At 37.0% G+C, this 21,308-nt stretch overlaps 2 protein-coding genes across 5 annotated transcripts; one reads left to right on the forward strand and one right to left on the reverse strand.

Annotated features, from left to right (window-relative positions):
* Positions 1 to 6: 6 nt before the first annotated feature.
* LOC139102046 (uncharacterized) lies at positions 7 to 1,414 on the forward strand. Its single transcript, XM_070655677.1, has 3 exons — positions 7 to 237; positions 366 to 495; positions 587 to 1,414. Exons 1-3 carry the CDS (start codon positions 96 to 98, stop codon positions 912 to 914), a joined length of 600 nt encoding a protein of 199 aa, XP_070511778.1. The 5' UTR covers positions 7 to 95; the 3' UTR covers positions 915 to 1,414.
* Positions 1,415 to 2,848: 1,434 nt separating this feature from the next.
* Stol (voltage-dependent calcium channel subunit stolid) lies at positions 2,849 to 20,920 on the reverse strand. 4 transcript variants are annotated; one of them, XM_070655558.1, is made up of 25 exons: positions 20,595 to 20,920; positions 20,396 to 20,439; positions 17,020 to 17,101; positions 16,709 to 16,819; positions 16,369 to 16,585; positions 15,908 to 16,039; positions 15,002 to 15,601; positions 14,715 to 14,851; positions 14,503 to 14,583; positions 14,304 to 14,384; positions 14,151 to 14,225; positions 14,024 to 14,038; positions 13,835 to 13,942; positions 13,668 to 13,739; positions 13,425 to 13,566; positions 13,104 to 13,325; positions 12,897 to 12,996; positions 12,173 to 12,205; positions 10,732 to 10,836; positions 10,299 to 10,411; positions 10,040 to 10,176; positions 9,787 to 9,959; positions 9,437 to 9,633; positions 8,915 to 9,218; positions 2,849 to 8,769 (listed from the first exon to the last, which is right to left on the reverse strand). In XM_070655558.1, the coding sequence occupies exons 3-25, from the start codon at positions 17,035 to 17,037 to the stop codon at positions 8,481 to 8,483; spliced, it is 3,462 nt and encodes a 1,153-aa protein (XP_070511659.1). In that variant the 5' UTR covers positions 17,038 to 17,101; positions 20,396 to 20,439; positions 20,595 to 20,920; the 3' UTR covers positions 2,849 to 8,480. The 4 variants fall into 4 exon arrangements, with proteins under 4 accessions (XP_070511659.1, XP_070511656.1, XP_070511657.1 ...); XM_070655555.1 differs by lacking the exons at positions 20,396 to 20,439; positions 20,595 to 20,920 and adding an exon at positions 18,134 to 18,999; XM_070655556.1 differs by lacking the exons at positions 14,024 to 14,038; positions 20,396 to 20,439; positions 20,595 to 20,920 and adding an exon at positions 18,134 to 19,000.
* Between the last annotated feature and the right edge of the window lie 388 nt (positions 20,921 to 21,308).

Below are 21,308 nucleotides of genomic sequence, written 5' to 3' on the forward strand. Positions count from 1 at the left end.
TTAGAGAATTTCTTGTAGAATAAACTTTAGGTTATGTTTTTAAATTATAGACATTCTAAATACAATTCCAATAATAGACTAAAATTTATAATGAAATGAAGAATATTAACAAGCAAGCGGATTTATCAAGCTCGGAAGATGAAACATCTGCGAATATTTTGAAGGAAGCGATTGACCAACAATTTTTAAACGATGATCTATACAATGTAGAAAAAGTTGATGTTAATCGTCGTCATAGTAAGTAAAATTAATTGTATTTTTATATCAAATTTTGATGTAAATTAGATAATTACTTAATATCGGATGTCTGTGTAACTATCTTTAATTATAGAAATAATTGCTAATTATTATTTTCATGTTTTTAGAAGTACAAAATAATAACCTAGATAAAACCTCTTTGAGGATAATTTCCAAACAGGATAAATTTACAAATTTTGGTGTTACTCCTACATTTCAGAGTTTTATCGCTAAAAAATTAGATGAAATTTTAGAGAGGTAAGCATAAAACAAAATATTTCTAGCAATATTACAATCTACAAATATTACATTTTAATAAGTTGACATTTCTTGTAAATGTTAATTTTAGAACTATAAAACTGGTAAACAGGGAAAACATTGATTATTGTGGCCAACAGAAACGGAAGAAAAACAAGAGCTTTGGGATAAAGCTTTTAAGTACATCAAAAAAATCGTTAACTGTGAAAATTAAAGAAGATTGTACAAAAAATAAAAGATTCAAAGGGGACATGCAAACTGCAGAATTTGATGATGATGACTTATCAAAATTTCAAGAAGTTGCTGTTGATCCAGAACACATATTAAGCAAACTAGATACAAAAGTTTGGGCCAATAAACGTCCCGAATCAGAATTTAAATATAAAAAATTAAAAAATGGTTCCTTAGTTGAGATATAAAATTACTTCTTCATTCACAATTGTATATATGTCAGGTAAATATAGAAATAAAATTTTTTATATACATAAAACGCGTGTCTGCTTCCGAAAAAGTATGGAATATTTGCTTTTACACCTCTAAACTGCACAAGAATATTTATTTTTAGATTTTGTGCATTGAGCAAACATTCCTACTACCGCCATACTCTTTTAATTATAAAAATTAATAGTAAATCTCTAATAGGCATATTTTTTTATATAACTACATATAGTTATATGAAAAATTTATTAATGGATTGCTTTCTTCCTGTTTCACGCAGGAATAACTAACGAGCGGTTTTAATTATTTTTATTGCAATATATTATAGACGTCATTGTATTTACGTTCGATAAATACATCAAGTAAAAGGGTTTTATTTGACAAGTTTTCTTTTTCTTTGTTTTTCTTTTTCGAACTGTTAAAGCGCGTTATGATGTAACGTACAATATATGATCATATAATATATATCGCGGAGTGTTCGCTTTTACCGCCAACCATAACACGATTTTTATTATCTTTAATAGATACTCTTTTTCGCGCTCTCGTTCTCTCTTACTCTCGCTCTCTCTTTCATTTTCTTTCTATCTTTCTCTTTCTCTCTCTCTCATCTAAAGATTAAATATATATCGTACAAAATGAAGATTCGTAAATTGTTGATAGAACTATAATAGTGTGTGCGCGCGTACGCTGAATCGCGATAGTTTGCGCATCCAATTTTTATTTTGTTCCACAAATTTCATATCCCAAAAACTATCTCATAGTTTTTTCTCCTATATGTACCTATTATGTGATGCACTTTCCAATAAACAGAGAGAAATCGAGGTGAAGAAATTAATTCGCTTCGAAATCTCTGGAAATCAACGACTACATTATCTAACTTTTCTCTGCAACAATTTTTCTGGCTATTCTTTTACAAATACTTCATATGGAAATAGAGACCTTTCCTCTGTAATTATTGCGCAAAAATTAATGGATTAATATAATTAGGCATCACTACTTCTCCGTACGCAACTAATAAAAAGAGATACAAATTCGAAATCATCGCTTGAAATTAATTAACCGTATCTTTTAATATTTTTAAAACTTTTTTATATAAAACTATAAATACATATAATTACATAAATTATACCCATACACATATACATTTTTTTCATTTTTTCCCTTTACATAGAAACAAACAGTGCAAGAATTAATTGAATTAATTTTCTCAATTATTTCTTAATTGCAATTCTATCAGTGCGTACATATAAACAGAGACGCGTAGTCTTTATTCATATGCACGTACTGAAAGAAAATATGTATGGATATATATCATATTTAATTATATATATTTATATATGTCTTTATATAAAAATTGTTTATTGTTACTTGATAAATTTAAGAGTTTAATTTAGAGTATCTTAGCGCAAATGTGGAGTACTGTTAATCGACTTCTTTTTTTTTCTCCCTCTTTTTTTTTTACATTAAATTTCTGTCAAACTTGCGTCCGAATAAAATAAACAACTGGGAGCTCCGTCATTCATTTGCAAAGTTCGATTTTTCTGCCGACAGTTTTTGCAACGTTAAACTCCCACACACTTACATGAAAGATGCGATGATTTCGGAATAGGATTTTGTCGCGCGGTATACAAATTCATGCAAAAAACGCACGTTAAATCTCGCCTGAATACACGGCGTTCCAAAAAGCAGCAGGTATACATTTTAAACGCTTTATTTTAATCGCGCTCGTGAAAAATCAGAGCCATGAATCGCCTGATTTCTCAACGCGTTTTCGCAAACTATATTTCGGCAACGTACGCTCGGAAAAATACGGCGAAGTGCAACACCATCGTCGGAACTTATGTAAAACGATAAACGCGATTTTCGTCTTGAAAAATCCTGTGAAAAATACCACACTCCCTCTTGCGTTCACGTCTTTCTTTTTTTTTTCTTTTTTTTTATCTGTTTCGTAATATTACATCGTATTTCTTATTTGTAGACAATATTAGAGATAAGTTCATAATTATCCTTTGGTGTACGTGACTTGTGTGTTGTATGTGTGTGTGTGTGTGTGATTTTGTAGGTGTAAAGGTATAGTTTTATATAATACGTTATAGTCGATTTTATTATTAATTAATATACAAATAATGGAAGACATGGCTGCACCTAATAGTGCCGATCGAAAGATTCTTTTATCTAACACGTTTATAGAGCTTTTCTTTCCTCTCCCCCCCCCCTCTTCTTAATTCAAGTTAACGTTTATCTTCATCTCATGCGACTCGGTTGTCCTCAAGGAAGACAATCCTCTCTTCCTCCCTCAACCTCACGTTATCATACGGACATTTTTCGATAAAACGCATCTTGTTTAAATACTTGTCCGTCGAGATCAATGAAAACTCAAATTAATAATGGATCAAAACTAACAGTGAATCTCACGCGTCAAATGAGAATCATTTCACGTGGAATAAATTCGATAGGAAGAATTAATTATTAGATTCTCACACACCACGTAGATTAAACTCGTTTCAAATACGTTTCTAGTTTACAAGTAACAGGCTCTTTCGAGGGTCTATCTATTATTGGGATACCTAACGCTATATCAAGAATCGCGTATCAGCGATTTCCTGTCGCGAGTTGCGCCACTGAATCTCACCGACATGTCGTAAAACGTCATTTGTAACGAATCTGTGTAACCGATAATAAACTTGCATGTCACTGCGATCCAAATGTCGCAACGCACGTGTATGCACTGAGTGGAACAAAGGGCCGCGATGACGTCAAGTAGCCCTAAAATAACGATTAATGGTTCGCTTTAGTGCCACTTCAAATTGTCACTTTTAACGTCACTACGACCCACCGTTGCACCGCAGTCAATGTTAACGCAATATTTCCTACTTAAAATCGAACGAATAGTCAACTAAGCTCAACAAGTAGTTTTTCTAGTCCCGTTTTCTGCGCGGAACGCAAGTCTCACACCGTGATCACCCTCGGTCACGATCGGAGTGAGATATTTCGATGACAAAGTTAGTTGTTAGACCGACACTCTGAATCATCCCCTCGAATGTAACTCTACATTTCCTTAAAGGAATTTAATTTACAATCACACGATTGATCATCGATAAATCAAACGATACGCAAAGCAGAACTAGTGGCATAATCGAAAAAAAGATGATTCTGTAAACATGAAAAAAAAAATCAATCGAAAATATGTAATAGAACCTTTCTATGCAAAATTTCATTCTTCAGAAATCTCGCACTTTACTTTTATTGATTTCTTTTAGACAGAATCATTCTTTTCTCATTGACATGGCCAATTCTGCAACAGTCCGCATATAAGATATCGCTGTTATGCTTAAATTATCAAGATAAAAACGTAAATCTCATAAGTAACGCGGTTATAGCTTTTGAAATTATTTTTAAACGCGAAACGCGGCAACGTGAAGTTTTACTTACAAATACCAAATTGCCATTATGACATTTTTTTTTTTTGACAATTATAACTTCTTTATCTTTCGTGCGATGCAAATCACGGGGTGATTCGCTATTACACAAAAGATTTACAATTAGAGACGGGCATTATTTAAGTTCGAAGTCAAGATCCTCATACGTTAAATATCATTTCTTATTACAATAATCTTCAATTTTGAACGTCTTGACGGTCAATTTAAGTAATCGAGATTAAGAGAACATTTACTTTCATTTAAAATGATCAAAGCTTCTATATTATTCTACGGGAATTTTCGCTCCAAATTCATACGAACGAGGAACGTGGCCTTAATTTCCGCAAGTTGCTTTGTACTGTACCGACGGCCAAATCCGCTGAACATAGATTCCGCGAAACGTCTGTTACAAATTTTATTGTAAAAACGTCAGCAGAATCTACTCGGCAGAACTAACTAATTCTTAAGCTCACTTGGACCGAAATCTTTGGTCGGGAAGTTTATCGGGCTCGGTTTGACCGATACATCCCGGGGAAAAATTCTGTTACCGCGTTTGAATAGTTTATAATTTATAAAACAATATACAAAAAACTGCAAACGGTATGCTCGCAAACTACCAGGACTTAACGGCGTCTAGGTAGCAAGTTGACGTTATTTCAATGACGACAGTCATTGGGAATTGTCGCTTCATTACAACAGTTATTAATCTCGAGACGTTTACGGAACGCTAAATTACGGAACGATAACAGATGAACAGTAGTAACATCGATAACGGTAAAAACATCAATTGTAATTGTCGTAGTCGGAATTAGAAGCCATTTTCGTCTCGTTATCGCATCCCTGTTGAATTATTTGCGAGTGTGTAAAGTGTACCGAGTTATATGTTCCCTCTCGCGTATCGTATCTTATCCTCTCTAATGAAAAACATTATCTTAATTATCGTTTCACGTCAAGTAAGAAACGGCGAACATTATATAGATTACAACTCTTGTCTCCTTTCTTTCTTTCTTTTTTTTTCTTTATAATCAATTCTCCCTTATCAATTACTTCGTTGCTCCAAACGTCGCGTTTTCTATTTCCGTAGAAATTCTGTCGCTCGATCAATCGTATCGACAGCTAATGCGATTCCGCGAAGATTTCCGGCGTATACTCGCAATGCAAGTTAAATTTACAAGGTAGATAGTTTATTCTTTTCTCATCCCTCTTACACGCGGCCGAGATAACAAGATCACTTGTTCTCGGAAGAAGCAACGGGCGTAAAGTTACCCTTAAGTTAGGTCGTGAAAATGAAGCTAATTCAAGCTAACACGCACCTTATTTTACAGATGATCGACAGTCAACGTATCTTTTTTTTCTTTATCATATAAATCTTTTTTCTGGAGCAACGTAATTTCCCGTTTTGTGTGCGTTTGTGACACGGATGGAAGATTTCTTTACGGCGTGTATCGATCCTCGGTGCCCGTTCTGTTCTTTATCCTCTCAGAATCGAAAATCTCACGCCAGAATTTGTTCGTTCCGGAAATTTGATTTTTTTTTGTTTTGTTTATTTTAAGCGAGTACGGGCGTAAATATATGTCCGATCTGCAAAATCGTGGAATTATCATTTCACCGCGATGTAAATCTAAAAAAACTCGCAGGAGAGCTTTTACAGTTTTGCTTCATCGATTTTGTATCCTTTTTTTTTTTAAAGGAACAAGCTCGGCAGGCTGCTCAGTGACTGATAAAGAGTAAGCGTGATAATAAAATGGTCCTAGTCGATTAATATTTACATGCAAAGTATTACAAATTGAATAGACGTTAGGAAAATTAATTAACAAGATTGATACTTTATATCCAAAATGTCACTATACTATTAAGCCGATAATTATCGTCGTGCTTGACGGATTCGGCCAACTCTCGCTTGGCGAGAGGCAAACTCGATCACGAGTGATAGAACCGTTATAGCTGAGCTATACAATAGAATATAATAATAATAGAGCTATAGTTTTATGGTGTTACACGTAGCAATATTGAGTCATTATTTTTAGCGTTTCAATCACCATCGTGATGGACGAAATCGGCCGTTATTTTCGTGCGTTTCAGGAAAACCTGATCTCATATATATATTCTCTCAATCACTGACTTATTGCTCTGCCATTTTGATTATTCGTGACATCTGACACAGGTTTTTAGCGCTACTTGCATCATATATATTTAAATGATATTTTAAAAACAATATTCACAATCATTTCTTATAGCCTTTCATAATTATATTAATTAAATAGGTAATTTTATATTAATTAAATCTTATGTTAAAGAGATAAAACAGACTTTAAAATTTTTCTTTTCTTTTTTTAACACTTGAAGCTTATTAAAATTGGAATAAAAACACATTCGCACGTGTTTTTTCATTCGTGAGCAAGAATTTTTCATTTGTATATACAAGAAATTTTCGTTCATCGGGAAACGATTGTAAATATCGTCCTTAACGAATACGCCAGCCTATGCATTTTCACAAGAATGATAAACTTTGAATACGATGGGATCTGAATGGAGAGGAAGACATTTTTGAGTGAATCTCGTCTACGAGAGAAATCGATAATTTTGCTGGAATGTTTCGCGAAGTTGCTTGTAATCCGTATAACACTAGAATCGTGGTGACGATCACTTATGAATATACAACTTTGTTTTTGTACGATTTTCCTTATTTAAGTGTAAAATACTTCGACGGCAAGTAACGGGTATATTCTTGGCTAGTCTGAAGCAACTTTTAGCGATTCTAGTGACAATGCGGACTTTTTCACAGTGTCGAAAATGTCATACTCTTTCGTGAATATCGGAATAAAAGCGTCACAATGTTGCTTTAATATTTTCGGCTCTGTCACGCTTCCAAATCTCGTCAAGTCATTATTTTCTTCTTATATAATCGTAACTGTTTGATTTAAGGTGAGGCACGACCCGATTATCATGCAGACATTTTAAATAAATCCACCATTGCGAAATAATTAACGATATAAAGCGGACGAAATTTAGAAGCCTGATGAAGGATATCCGCTCTCTTGTACGTGTTCTCGAATGCTCAGAGCGTTAGAGAGAACTTAGATGTGATAGATATTAAAAATAAACGTTCGATTTAATTCATCGGTCGGAATAAAGCATAAGAAAATAATATTTTTTAATTGTTGGACATAAAGTATCTATAACAAAATGAATGAAACTTCAATCGATTTTAGTAATTAAAAAAATACGATTTAAATAAAATTAGATTTTTCCATTTAATCTATCTACGATTATTTAATTGCAAGATTAGATCGTCCGATTCGATTAATAATGAGTCGTTTATTGAGCATCTCGCGTTACGATCACTGTACGACATAAAGAAAAAAAATCTTATTGTCATAGTAAAACCGTCGTTTCATATTCAATATGAAAAACATCAAACTTTACGGTTTCGGTCTTTATGTAATCTCAAATAATCGACGGTGGACTTTAATAAAAAACTTGTGATAGTAACTGCAACTTTTTGCGACAATTTTAAAAATTATTTCGCTCATTATACCAACAATCTATTTAGTACCAACAGATCTACTCTCTCGTTCTCTCCCATGAGCGTCATATTACACACAGGACACTTATTGCTTTAGTCCGGCATCGAGGATAAATTTCGACGTACATGTGACGAGATCGCACACATAAATATTTCGGATTTTCTTACATAACAGAATTTATAAATGGATATTATAACATATATGTATGTATGCATACATATATATATATATTAATATATATACACACACATATATATATAATATATTATATGATATTGAATCATATAATAAATTGATATAATTATTGATATGAATATGATATGGTATCATATAATATATTATATTCATATATCATGGATTTTGATATATGTTGTCGTATATATGTATATATGATATATATTTCACACCCTTGTGTCATGTAGTGGTAATCCACGAACCTAGTACACTTCACTTTTCTTCCTTTTTATAACTGTTCCATAGAAACGACAACGCTAAATCCATTTTAAAAAGGTAATTTGTAAACACGTGTATGTGTATATATGTGTGTATGCTTTATGTATTTGCGCGCACGGGCACACGCAATTAATTAATCTCGACAAAGTCACGCAAGTCGCACTGTGATGACGAATAAGAGAGACATAAGATATAACGAGTAGCTAAAGAGACGGCCGGCGCTACCGCAAAACTTGATTTCCATCTCTTCAGGGTGGTAGTTTATGCATTTCGGCGGTCTTCGACGATACAGACGTTCTCTCCGCGCCGTACATGCTCCGGGCTCAGTTAACGCTTCGATAGGCTCGATGCTGAGTTGTTTACTGCCGCAAGGGCACAGTGTGTCGACCACCAGCAATATCAGGTTCGTGTGACGGATCTTTTGGACACTGAATGGTCTGTACCAAAGTAAGAAAGAAATATAGAAAAAATGAGAAAAATTCAATATTAAATTTGATTTGTATAAGAAGCGGATTTAATTCTTTGATGTTTTTAATTTTTCTTAAAATGCGACTCTGTTAATACAATTGTCTTTTATATTACCTTTCGCACCCGGTTACATGGCAATTGGTGAGCTTTCCTTTTAGAGGATTACTCTGGCCGCTAGTGTTAAGCCGTTCAGGTTGTAAGATATATAAATCCGTTTTCTTTTCACAAGCGCGCAATTTTCTTGGATAATGAGCGGAAGTGGCCCGTGTAGTCGGTGGTGAAGCCGGAGTCGCTGGAGCAACCACCGGAAATCTTACGTATACGTTGTTCTCGTCTGATGTTATTTCGTCTGTGGAGTCAGCAGGCGTCAACGACTCGAACTCATGCGTCTCCTCATCGTCGGAGAACACCAAATCGTCTACAAACAAATTTTTTTTTCTAATCCTTAACTTTGATTAATCAATTTTACAGTTAATTCAACACCTACCTAATTACAGATTATCTTTCATATTTATTTATTCTTAACTACATGTCTAATAAAAGGCATGCATTTTTATTACATATTTATTGAAGGAAATGGTGCCCTTGTATTTGCATAATTATTATGTTAATATAAACGTATTTTTAAAACGTTACCATCCATCACATCGTTAGCGAACGCCAGTGTCGTCTGCCACAAATCTTGAATATTCAGACTCAAAGTTAAAGTCCAAAGAAAGTTACCGAATGCCGCTGCCATCGTTATAACAGAATTAGATAAACTTCGTGGCGCCGATGACTGGTGAGATTCTTGAGGACTACAAGTCCCTTGATAATCTATGACGGTTACTTTTCTGAAATACAAAATATATCCTAATAAAATATAAATTATATTAATGTTTCTATATAAAATATCTTAATATGAAGATTTTAACCTACATTAAAAATAATCTTGAAGCGTTTCAAAAACTGATTTACAAAATATTCTTTTAATAAATTACAATTACCTATATATTCTGTCTTGCACTAAAGAATCCATTATAGTTCCGTCTATCTCGCCGAAAAACTTTCCAGTATGCTCGTGACGTTCGCTTATGATAATAAATCCATTATTATCGAGAATGTAACAGTCAAGTTCCTCCGAGGCACAGTTCTTTTTACATCCGGTCATACCGGTACACTAAAAAAATGCAAAGTTACTCTGTTATATTGCCTACAGTAATTAAATACAAGGGAAAAAAAATCATATGATCCACTTACTGTTGAAGTGATGTTTACAAAGTGTGTCGCTAAGGACGAGTGTTGAAATTGTAAGCCTACCACTGCCGCTGGAGCTTTGTGGCCTTTCCCGATAAATATGGCATGTGTGGCGGTGACCAGTGGATCAGCTGTGTCAGCTAACAATTCAATAATCACATTTTAACTTTAATTACATTTTTATTTTGGAAGGAAAGGGTGCATTCGCTGAGAAATAAATAAGCTATTTAATTGTTTGGTTTTCTAAAATGTGCATATTTACCGGCGTCAAACGGTACGCTGAAGACGAAGCTGTCCGGTTCTATGGAGTGTTGATCCACTGCGCGTTTGTACCACGATGAATCCATAGCACTTGCGTGCTTTTCAGCAAAGGGCCTACGTGCGAACACTATTAGTATTCCAGTCGTGCTTACAAGTTAATTTCGCGACCCCCAATATTAAATTGCGCTATGTTTAATTTCCAAAATTTTAGCAAATATAACTATTTTATTTTGATAAATACTGTTTTTATACGCGTGACTCTTATATTCTTTTTTATAAACTATACCTTAACCCTAATTTTTATTATTCTTAGTTTAATCTACTTTTTTTTATCCTTTAAATTCTTAAAACTTAAGAAAGATAGAAAGTAAATTATTGTTATTAACATTGGTATAATATTCATTCGATAGTCTTATCGTTAAAAATAAGCTCACGGTTCCTCGGTGTTTCCGTCGGTTTGTTGATGTTCATGCCATCGTAGAAGTCCACTTCTGGTTGCAATGAAGCTCCTGGTGACGCCAAATCTACCCTTGCCCTGACTGTAATTGCAAAACACATTATGTAAACCGCATTCTTGGTGATACAACAAATACGCCACCACAGTATTAAATTTTTTTTTCTTTTTTTTCTGCCTATTAGTAGCCGAATTATAAATCAAACTAATTCACTTTAATTGTGGCACGATTGGGGTGCGATCTCCGATCGACAGTTTGCAGCTTCCTTTGACGGTTAAAAAGCACATAAAGACAAGTGCAAGATGTGAAATAAAAACCGCGAAAACGTCGCGAAAACATCGATTTTTTAAAGACGCTTGTCCCGAAACATTCCAGATTCCTACATAAAAAAATGTCTATTGATTTCAATTTGATGTAGATTTGGCAATCTAAAATAATATATCACGTTTAACAATTGTAACATTAATTATATCATATAGAGAATTTAATATCTGATGGTAGATAAAAAAAAAAAAATGATTCCTTAATAAAATTTTGGAAAGCACATTAATATAATGGACATTTACAACAATCATCTATTTTAATATCTTGATGTTTTTACAATGTTTCCCGATTATTTCTTGACTCGGTTACAAGTCACTTAGTCATTTTGAGAGTAAGCGAATGTCGAGTCTTAGTTGTCGCCTTACTAAATAAAACAGTCGACTTAATAAATCGCTCTATTTCGCTCACTTTAGTTCTCGTTTTACTTTTTTAACCGTTTTTTTTTTGCTTCGGATTATTCGTGTAAAAAAGTAGGTGGCTTTATAAGAGAATCGACACAAATACGTCGTTAAATTTGGATTTATCTTCTCCCAGTCCACCAATTTTTTACACGGCAAAACCTTTCCGAAAAATAGGGCAACTAATAGTCGACGGCTGCCAAGCATTCACTTTAGCTCGTACATTGACTACTAGTCGATGACGGAAGATTATATAATCTACCACAATTATTTATCAATGTTAGAACTTAGATAATCTTCTCTATTTTATTAATTAAAACTTTTTAAATATTTTAATTTGCATTTAATTTTTGCGATGTCAAATTTTTTATGGTCTACTTGTAAGGTATCATTTTCTTTTTAATTGTACCATCAGTTATTCATATTAATATGAATATTTATATACAGACGTAAGTATAAAAATTATTGCCAAAACGCGTACAGTTTAATATATTTTTTGCACGTACATCTATTATATTTATGAATGCTGCAATCACAAAATTAAGCCCAATGTTCGATTGCAATTTTTATGTTCTTAACCATACCGGAGATAACGGACATATTTTAAACATATACGATCATCACAAAGTGAGTATTACCGTGCATTATCGACAAACATGTTTAACGTGTTATACAAATAATTGTGCATAATGGATTACCTGTGCAGTAGAGCCATCAGTATGGCAATAGGGCTAGCGGTGGAGACACACAATAATAAAATGTAATAAAAATATGCAATAAAAGATAATATTGTGAAATGAAATGTTGGACGGTTGCTCATAGTGCACTTGGCGTGTTACAAGGTAGTGATTACTTTTGTCGCACCGGGATTTCTCTTTATATATTCTCCCGGTAACAATGGTTTTATATAAAAAGATATAATAATGTATATTTTTATATAAAAAACTTTTTACCAAGCTCATGTTAAACAACGTGCGAGCAATCTCTCTCTTTTTCTCTTTCTTCTCACCGTCGCCTTTAATATCCCACGTACATTGTACGTATACATATAGAATCTGTCTTTTTCATATACACATACAGATTCGATCGAGATTCAAACAATATTTGGGCGACCATCGGAAACTTTATCCGTCTATCAACGCTATATATATATATATATATAAAAAAATTGCATTTTTAAAGTTTATTATTTGCTACATAACTTGTGCAAACCAAGACGCATCACGGGCTATAATCAAGGCAAAAGTGGCGGTCGAATCAATTTGCAAAAGTGACCGGCATTATGCGGTGCGTGAATGATAAACCGCGTGCTTGTGCATTGCTGTGCTCGATCGCATAATTTGCAATTAATTTGTGTGGTAAATGGGTGAGAATGAAAAAGACAGGACGTGCACTCTCTCTTACTGTCGATACGGAACTTACTTCTCATTCTCTTCTTTGTGCATCCTTTGCGTTTCCCTTTTATCGAATCCATCCGTCACCAGAGCATCCAAGACTAAAGACTGCACTAATTTTTTGTCACCTAAAACGTGACAATGCCATGAAATTGGTATAATGTCTTTCTTTTCTTCATCACATTTTAGAAATCTTTAGTTTACGATGTTAAATTAATATGATCTGTATACTTACAATAATAAGAATCTCTATCCGGCTTGCTCGCTTGTTTATGATGCGAGCTTGGACTCCTTGGTCTCAAGGACATCCATTTCCATCCCGGTCGACGCGTCCGTGCTAAGAAATGCATGACGCGTTCCTCCGGGGAGGAAAAGTATTTATCGGAAGCCGAATTATATTCGCAGTATACCCAATCAGGATGTACTTTCCAGTTACCTCCTTTAAAATACTCCGTTACTGCAATAAAACATAATAAATTCATACAAATTTTTTTTTTCTTGAAAATAAATTTTTTCCATTGTTTTAAATTAATATGCGGTATTATAATAAACTTACCATTTACGATGGCGAACTTTATTTCTTGCTCGGCCCGTAATTCAAACATGCCGTAACCTTCTGGCAAGGCCAAGCCTAAAGAAAACGGAGTACCTTCGATCGGTTTGTAAAAATAATTGTGTCGTCTAATCGTAACCCTTTTCTGCAAATCAACAAAGTATTGCGTAATAAAAAGAAAATTATATTGCTTCCGTGGTACATATTATTAAGTTTGTAATTACTATTTTTATAATGATTTCTTACCATATCATCATAATGTATTTTGATTGTAAAGTCAGTTTCTCCTTCTTTTTGATCGATCATGTCACGTCTCAGCTAGAAAAATTATATCAAATTGCTACTGTGACATTTAACTTTATTAAAAAAAAAAAAAAAAAAATAGGTGATAAAATAACGAAAATGTTACTTACATCGAGCAGAAGCGAGTTATTCGGGGGGGCCGAAGGGCCATCGTATTCTGCGAGTTCAACTTCCGATAAATCTACACTTATATACGAAGGTTTCAACGTTTCATCGTACTGAAAAAACAATTTTTTTTTTTATTTCCTTCAATCGACATCATCAGAAACAGAACACAGTATATAAATTTTCGTACTTACTTCTGTGTTTCCAGGCTGCGTCAAATATTAATATAATGTTAAAATATTATTTATTTAAAATTACAATATATTTACAAAAATAATTTTAATACATTAATGCTTGTCACAAAAAATATTCGACACTTACCAGAAGCCGCAAGTCAGGATGATACAGAACTCTGCCATTATTGTCAACAATAAACGAATATCCATTAACTCCTAACTGTAATACAAAAAATGCATTGTTAATACATAGTAGTGCAATGAGACTAAATAAAGTAATGAAAAAAAAAATATGTACCTTGTAAGGCGGCACGAGTTTCTGAATCTCCTCGACAGGTACATCGGTACCAACAATACCCAATAAATTAGCCGTTTTCACCTTAAAACGATAATACACAAGATACATTTTAATAACATAATAATTGAATATTAAAATAACAATCGTACAACTCTTAAAAAGCACGCCTGCTTAATTATTGTTTAAAAGATATAATTACCGTATAATTCCGACGATCTAAAATCGGAGCTGTCACAGACGTCATTAATTGACCCCGATTTTCTCTGCCGTATCTACTACTCTAAAAGTCAATTGTTATTAATATAGAGTTATTACACATACAACAAAAGATTATTAATATTTATAACAATATTTTATTAAACTAATTAATTAATCTAATATTCACTAATACGTATAAAATAAATTGCTTACTTTTCCACCTACGTATGCAGGGCTCCAATGAAGGGGATGATCATGCTGATACAGTATCATAGGCCGTGCTAAAACCTTCACGTACTCAAAAACTTTATTATGGATATCATCTGCATTTGTAATTCTTGCGTAAAATCCTACGAAATTGATATAATTAACATGAGAACATAAATTTTATTAAGCCTTCTTTAAATATTCAATATTACATTTTTCAACTAAATGTATAAATAAAATTATTTGTTTCCTAATTGCAACAGTAATTATGGAATAAACTTAAATAACATTACCTTTATTAGTACAAGCTGTGTTTTGAAGATCAGGGCTTTTATCACCACCAATAAGATAGGTGAAAAGTCGCACGGGCATGTGCGGCCAATTATAACGTTTTATCACTTCCGTGGGTGGACCATCGGTATCAGAAGTGATCAGCATGATTGCTTGGTTGCACTGGCTTCCCTGGCTAGTGCGATTATACTTGTGAAGGATCTCAAAAGCAGTGCTAAGCGCGGCTGATATGTTGGTAGCAGTATCTTCATGTTTTATGACGCTCAAGGCTACTTTCATCTCATGAATATTCTCAGGTGACGCCTGCACCAAACTATCCTTAAAACACTGTACGATCTCCTCAGCATTTTCTCCATAGCGATATACGTTTACGTAATCGTTCGGTCCCAAGGTGTCCAAAATAACTTTTGTTGTGGCTATTGTCAATCGTCGATTTCGATCAGATGTGTAGGCCGCGCTATCAATCAAGATCGCTAGATCCTTTGGACTATTTGCAGCTCCAACAAACCAGCTCGACATCCTGAAGTCGTACACATCGCGAACGACCCGATGCGAAGATTTCAATGACCCAAATGCACCCTCCATCGGTGGCCATGATATCGCTGTAATACGTAAATCTTTTTGTTCAATTTTTATTTGACTAGATTGTTGCAAAGAAATATATATGTTGTAAAAATATACGATATTAAATTAACGATTATGCAATTGTATTATACTTGTATTATTTAACAAACTTGAGTGTTAATAGAAAATAAAAATATATTTCAATATATATATGTACATTTTATCTAAATAAATATCTTAATTTTTTTTTAAAAAGTAAAACATTGTGAATGTAAAAATAATACATACGTAGAGTAACATAAAAATTAATACACACATATACGCACATAATCTTGATTAAATACCTGGGAATCGTCGTAGAAATCCTGTTGTTGCTCCATAATATTGCCAGGACAGCGTAGGATCACACTCATAATTATTAACAAACAGCAGATCCAAATACTCGCTCCATTGAATACCCGAAGCAACATCGCGTTCTGCAAGTGAAGAACAAGTTCTTAATGATCACTAACGTCGGTCAACAGTCGCTTACACCTTCTGTAAAACATAACAGTAACGTTTCGACTAATGATGTTATTCATTTCGATTGTCCGTATCGATAAAACAGTATGAATTGAGCAGCACAATTGGTCGAAAAGTCACTGCTATAATGCTTAGAGAAAATATGTGTAGTTGGCTCAGAAGGATAACCTCTATTTAAACTTTGGAGTGTTGAAAAGTTCATAAATGATTGTAGGCTGTGATATGTCTGCGGGTCGATTGGGATTTTATTAAGTTCGTTGAAAGTATCTGTCACGAAGCTCACCGTTGTCTTTGACTCCGTGCGGTAGCAGCACGGCGGATAAACTAACGTTCACTGCGAGGTGATCGAAGTGACGATTCGCAGCAAGGAGTACATCCTGCGCGGAACCTTTATCATCGCTAACGAAGCTGTTAAGCCGGTGCGAGGCGTAATACTTGGGCGACACGTTTCCATCCCTCGGCGCCGATACCGCTGCCTGTTCGGCGCTCTCAACTAATCTCTGTGAACAAGTTACGTTTTACAAATGTTTATATTTGCGCAGACAAGTTTCGAATGGTAATTATAACAAATAATATAAGCTTAAGATTGAAATAATATGTTAAAGAGTACTATGTTAACGTACCATCACGGCATTCATTTTAAAGTCCATCGTGTTTTTTACTTCCATAGCCATCTCCCGAACGAGAACGAGGCCGTCCCTCTTGATGACGTTAGCCTCGACTTCATGATATTTCTAAGCATGAAGCAATAAGACTCAATGTACGAGTAGGGAAGATTGCAAATGTTTTACGTTGAGAAAATAATTTTGGAAAGAAGATCAATTAATGAAGAGATTTAATTTCCTCTTACAATGTGAATCTTTGGATAATCTAAGGTATTTATTGATGATTTACTATTATATAACATTCATTATAATCACATTGTTTTTCTTACCCTTTGTATCTCGCTCATTTTAGTTACTTGTTTGCCAAACTCCCACAGATCTACACCAAACTTTAAGGCCCAGTTTTTCACTCTACAACAGTTATTGATAACATCATGTTAAGTAAATATATTTGTTCAGCAATGTTAAAATATGTGCTTAATAAGAATAAGTAAACAATTAAATAATTATAATTCTTTTTGATATATTAATTTATAATAATACATAATTGTTTTAGGTCTGTTTATGTAAATAATTAATCGCAAGTGTAATTAGTCAGTATAAAAAAATGAGAGACTGAAAAAGAGAAATTACATCTGTGTTACTTCTGATACTATAACGTGGATAAAACATTCTTTTATTAATTTCCAAATTGTTGCCAGTTCAAGAAGCTTTTTTTGCAAAGTTTACAAAATTGTTATTCTAAGATTTTAATCGTATCTTTTCACGTTTGGATCTTTTTCCACCTTTATTCTTGTTTCTATCTATTCGCACGTAGTCTATAACCGATAAGTATCACGCGATTCCTTATTTTCGTTAGTCCTTCCACTTTTATTTCTTTTCATTGTCTTTCTCTCCTTCCGTTTTTCCGCTATGAAGCCCGATACATCGTTCTTTTCCGTTTATACCCCTCATTCGCGCTTTTCATTTTTTCATCGCCATTCCGTTTTTCTCCTTAACCCTGTACATTCGCCCTTCTTCTCGCATTGCTCACACCCTTGACGATGTCTCTCTCTCTCTCTTTCTTTTTCTCACCCTCCTTCCCACTCTCGCGCGTTCCTTTATTTCCCCACCCTACTACCGCATGCTCGTTCTCGCCCTCGTCCACCTCCTCGCCCTCGCCCTCGCCCTCACGCTCCTTCTGCTCCCTATCGAGTTTTGCTCGTCGAGCTTTATGCACCCCATCCGTCCGATCGCTCGCACATCCACCGCACCGCCACCACTACTAGCCTTGTCCCCCGCGAATTCCCCCCGCCCCTTCTGCCCCTGCCACCCCCGGCCAACTTCTTTCGGGACCTCATGCGTCACCGAGGTCCGACGATGCCACGAAGGGCCTACAGCGGTGTTTTTCATGTCCTCGCTACTTAATCCTAGGGGTATCGAGCTTGTGCGACGACCACTTACTCATTGTGCGGTATGTCCTCCTCTTGTTGACGACTCGAGCCTATCCACAACAGAAACAGTAGCCCGAAGCGTAGCATCAGCCTGTCGTCTACGTGCAGGAACATTATTTCAATGATTTTAGACAATAGTTAGTGAAGATCCCTCTTTCCCCCGTCTCTCCCTCGCCCTCTTCTTTTTCGCCGCGTTCTCGACGCGTGGTCTCCCACAGCGGTGAGTCCCTCCGCGGTAACTTCACGCGATTGGCGATCGATCGTCGTAGCCGAGGACCAGGGACGAACCGGTTCGGCACTCGTCGATTTAACGATCCTCGCGCATCGTCCATAGGTCATCACCGGATCTCCGCCTCTCGCACAACCTCTGGCGAACCGATCTCGTTCGGCACATCTATCTCTACCGCCCGTGTTTCACTATATTATACCACGAACCCGCGAACCCCTCGTCGTCCACCCGCGTTCGCTCGCTCGCACGCGCGCGCGCGTATACTCTCCTCCTTCACCTTCTCTTTCTCTCTCTCTTTCTCTCTCTTCCTCGCGTACGCGTAATGTACAAGGTCACGAAATCGGATCACGCACGGCGATGAGACCTCCCCTTTATCCCCGTCGCGTTTACCACTTGGCGAACGGCGATGCACCGCTCCGCGGGTGTCAGAGCAAATTCGGTCGCCAGTTCGATCATTTCAACGACGGCGGGTGGGAAGGCGGTGGCGGCGGCCTCGTTCCGGGCTGCGAGTATCCGTCCGGAACGTACGTTCGAAATGTCACTGCCTGCTCTGGAGCCGAGCGTGACCACATGATCTCACTGCGCGTAGCGAGGACGGCATAATTCCTCGTTCGCCGCCACGCGATTTGCTCGCACCAACCTTCGCTGCGCGAAAAGAACGGCGGAAAAAAAAAAAGAACACGGCGGGGGAGAATAACGGGGGGACGCGGAAACGGAACAGAGCGAAACGGCGGGAAAGGGGCTGAAGAAAAAGAGCGGGGCCTCCGGCGGACGTCCACGGAACGTGTGAGCGGAAGAGGTGGGAAAGGAAGCGCAAAGCAGCGGCCGGAGAACGAATTCCACGCTTTTCCTCGCGCGACGACACTGCCCGGGTTCACCCTCGCGATGCCCCCTAACTCGTAGGCGCTCGGCTGGCGTCCGATGCGGAAAATCACGCGAGGAACGGCGCGGCGTGATGTCGCGTGGTGTCGCGCCGCTATGTCTGCCGCCACTGTCTGGCCGCTGCTGCCACCCCCGCGAGGGGGCGGCTCGGCACGCGCGCGCGCGAACTATCCCTTACTACGTCTACGATCAGCGAGGCAGCTCGTGGCATTTCGGTAGTACGTTATTTCGGGGGTGAGAAAGGGGGAAGAGCCACTCCGTGCCTCCCCTGCATCCCTCTGCCGCGGGGGACGGAAATCAGTAAAGGTAGAGTGCTTTATGGTACCAGCGACTATACCGGTAACGCCGGCGACCAGCGCGGCTTTGCCGAAGTTTGTCGGAGTTTCCTCGACCACCCTGGTGGTTTTGTACTTCGCGGAGGCTCGCAACGCACGAAACGATGTAAAAGGGTATGAACCGGTCGAGAGAGCGGGGAATACATCGCGAGAAAGAGGGTTGATGGTGGTGGTGGCGGCGACGCTGGATGCGTAGCGCGCGAGGGTGGATGGGGCTGGGTAGGGGGATAAAAGCAGTGGAAGGTGGAGAAGGCCCGGCGCCGTTCCGCGACGCGACGGGGACAGGGGTGGGTGGGGTGAGCGCGTTCCCGACCTTACGCCACGCTACGGGGGTGTAACGCAGCGCAAGCCCGGTATCATTGATTTAACATATATCTATATCTTACATAAAGACAGCGAGAGCTTTTCCTAAAGGCGGGGAGGGTAACGTCGCATTACACTTGTTCACCATGGCGGGGATGACGTTACGCGCGCGAATTGCGCAACAACGTAGAGAGAAAGAAAGAGAGAGAGAGAGAGAGAGAAAGATAGAGATCTCTCGCCTCTCCTTGCTTAAGACAAACTCGCCGGGGTCTATGTAATGATCTCTAAAGAATATTTGGCATAAAAATAATACTGCTGGTTGATTAAAATTAAAAATTAAATTTTGGACTGTATACTTTCGCAATTACAAAATAACAAATGCTGTATATATTATTATTGTAATATTGTTTCGATTAACATGTATTATTCTACTAGAAGAAACCATGCGCGCGCTATGTGCGTGCTGTTTTTTAGGAGATCCCAATTACAAACTACGAAAAAAAAAAAAAAATATGCGACTTACCAATCTGCATGAACTTCAGCGGAGTTGTAAAGTTCTGCCGGTGACTGTAACATAAAAAGAAAAATATTAATGTAGACGTGCTGAAAGTAGTTAATGTTTAAACAAACAAACAAAAATTACGCGTATGTATTTGATATTTAATAAAAATAAAATAAAAAATTAATAAAATAACAAATTTTAAAAAAGAATTATTTCTCACCTAAAAGTTGCTCCGCCGATGTATGATGCCCATCCTGAGCCTGCTCCTCCTCTCAGATAGGACGTGACGAGTCATCTTTCCGCGCACTGGACACTCGCGAACGCACTCTCGTAAAAAAAAAAATCGTACAAAAAACGCCGGAAAACTGGCGGCACTCCCGAAACGACCGACGAACCGGCTACGGTTCGTATAAACAGATATCGGCGTGCGGTACTATTTCTCTAGCAGTACGCAGTAGTTGTCGAGTCATTCTTCCACGCACTGGACACTCGCGAGGTAGTCCACGACACTCCCGACCGTCTCAAATCCTCGAATTCGACACGAGAAATGGGCTACGACGTACGAATGCCTCGACATTTTCGTTTCGAACTCGAACCGCGTGCTCGACGTGTCCTCTAGTAGTACGCATTAACACGAGTCACATAATCTGTTACCAACTCACAATCAGGCGATCGATGAAGCGCTGTGATTGGTCGGCGCGCTAGTGAAACTACGCGTCGACTAATCACAGCGTTTCATAGATCCATGATTCACCATAATGAATCCATCTGCACCAGTGCACGTGGCTGCACCGTTCCTACGAATTTTATATGAATGAAGTCGTTCCAGTTCGGAGACAACCTCACCAACGTGTCGTGCGTCGCCACTCGGTGGCTCTGGTTTTTGCTCCGTCTGCAAAAAAAGAAATCGATCGTCACCTACTCTCTGTGAAAC

This window comes from Cardiocondyla obscurior, linkage group LG04 (assembly GCF_019399895.1).
Source record: "Cardiocondyla obscurior isolate alpha-2009 linkage group LG04, Cobs3.1, whole genome shotgun sequence".
NCBI lineage: Eukaryota > Metazoa > Arthropoda > Insecta > Hymenoptera > Formicidae > Cardiocondyla > Cardiocondyla obscurior.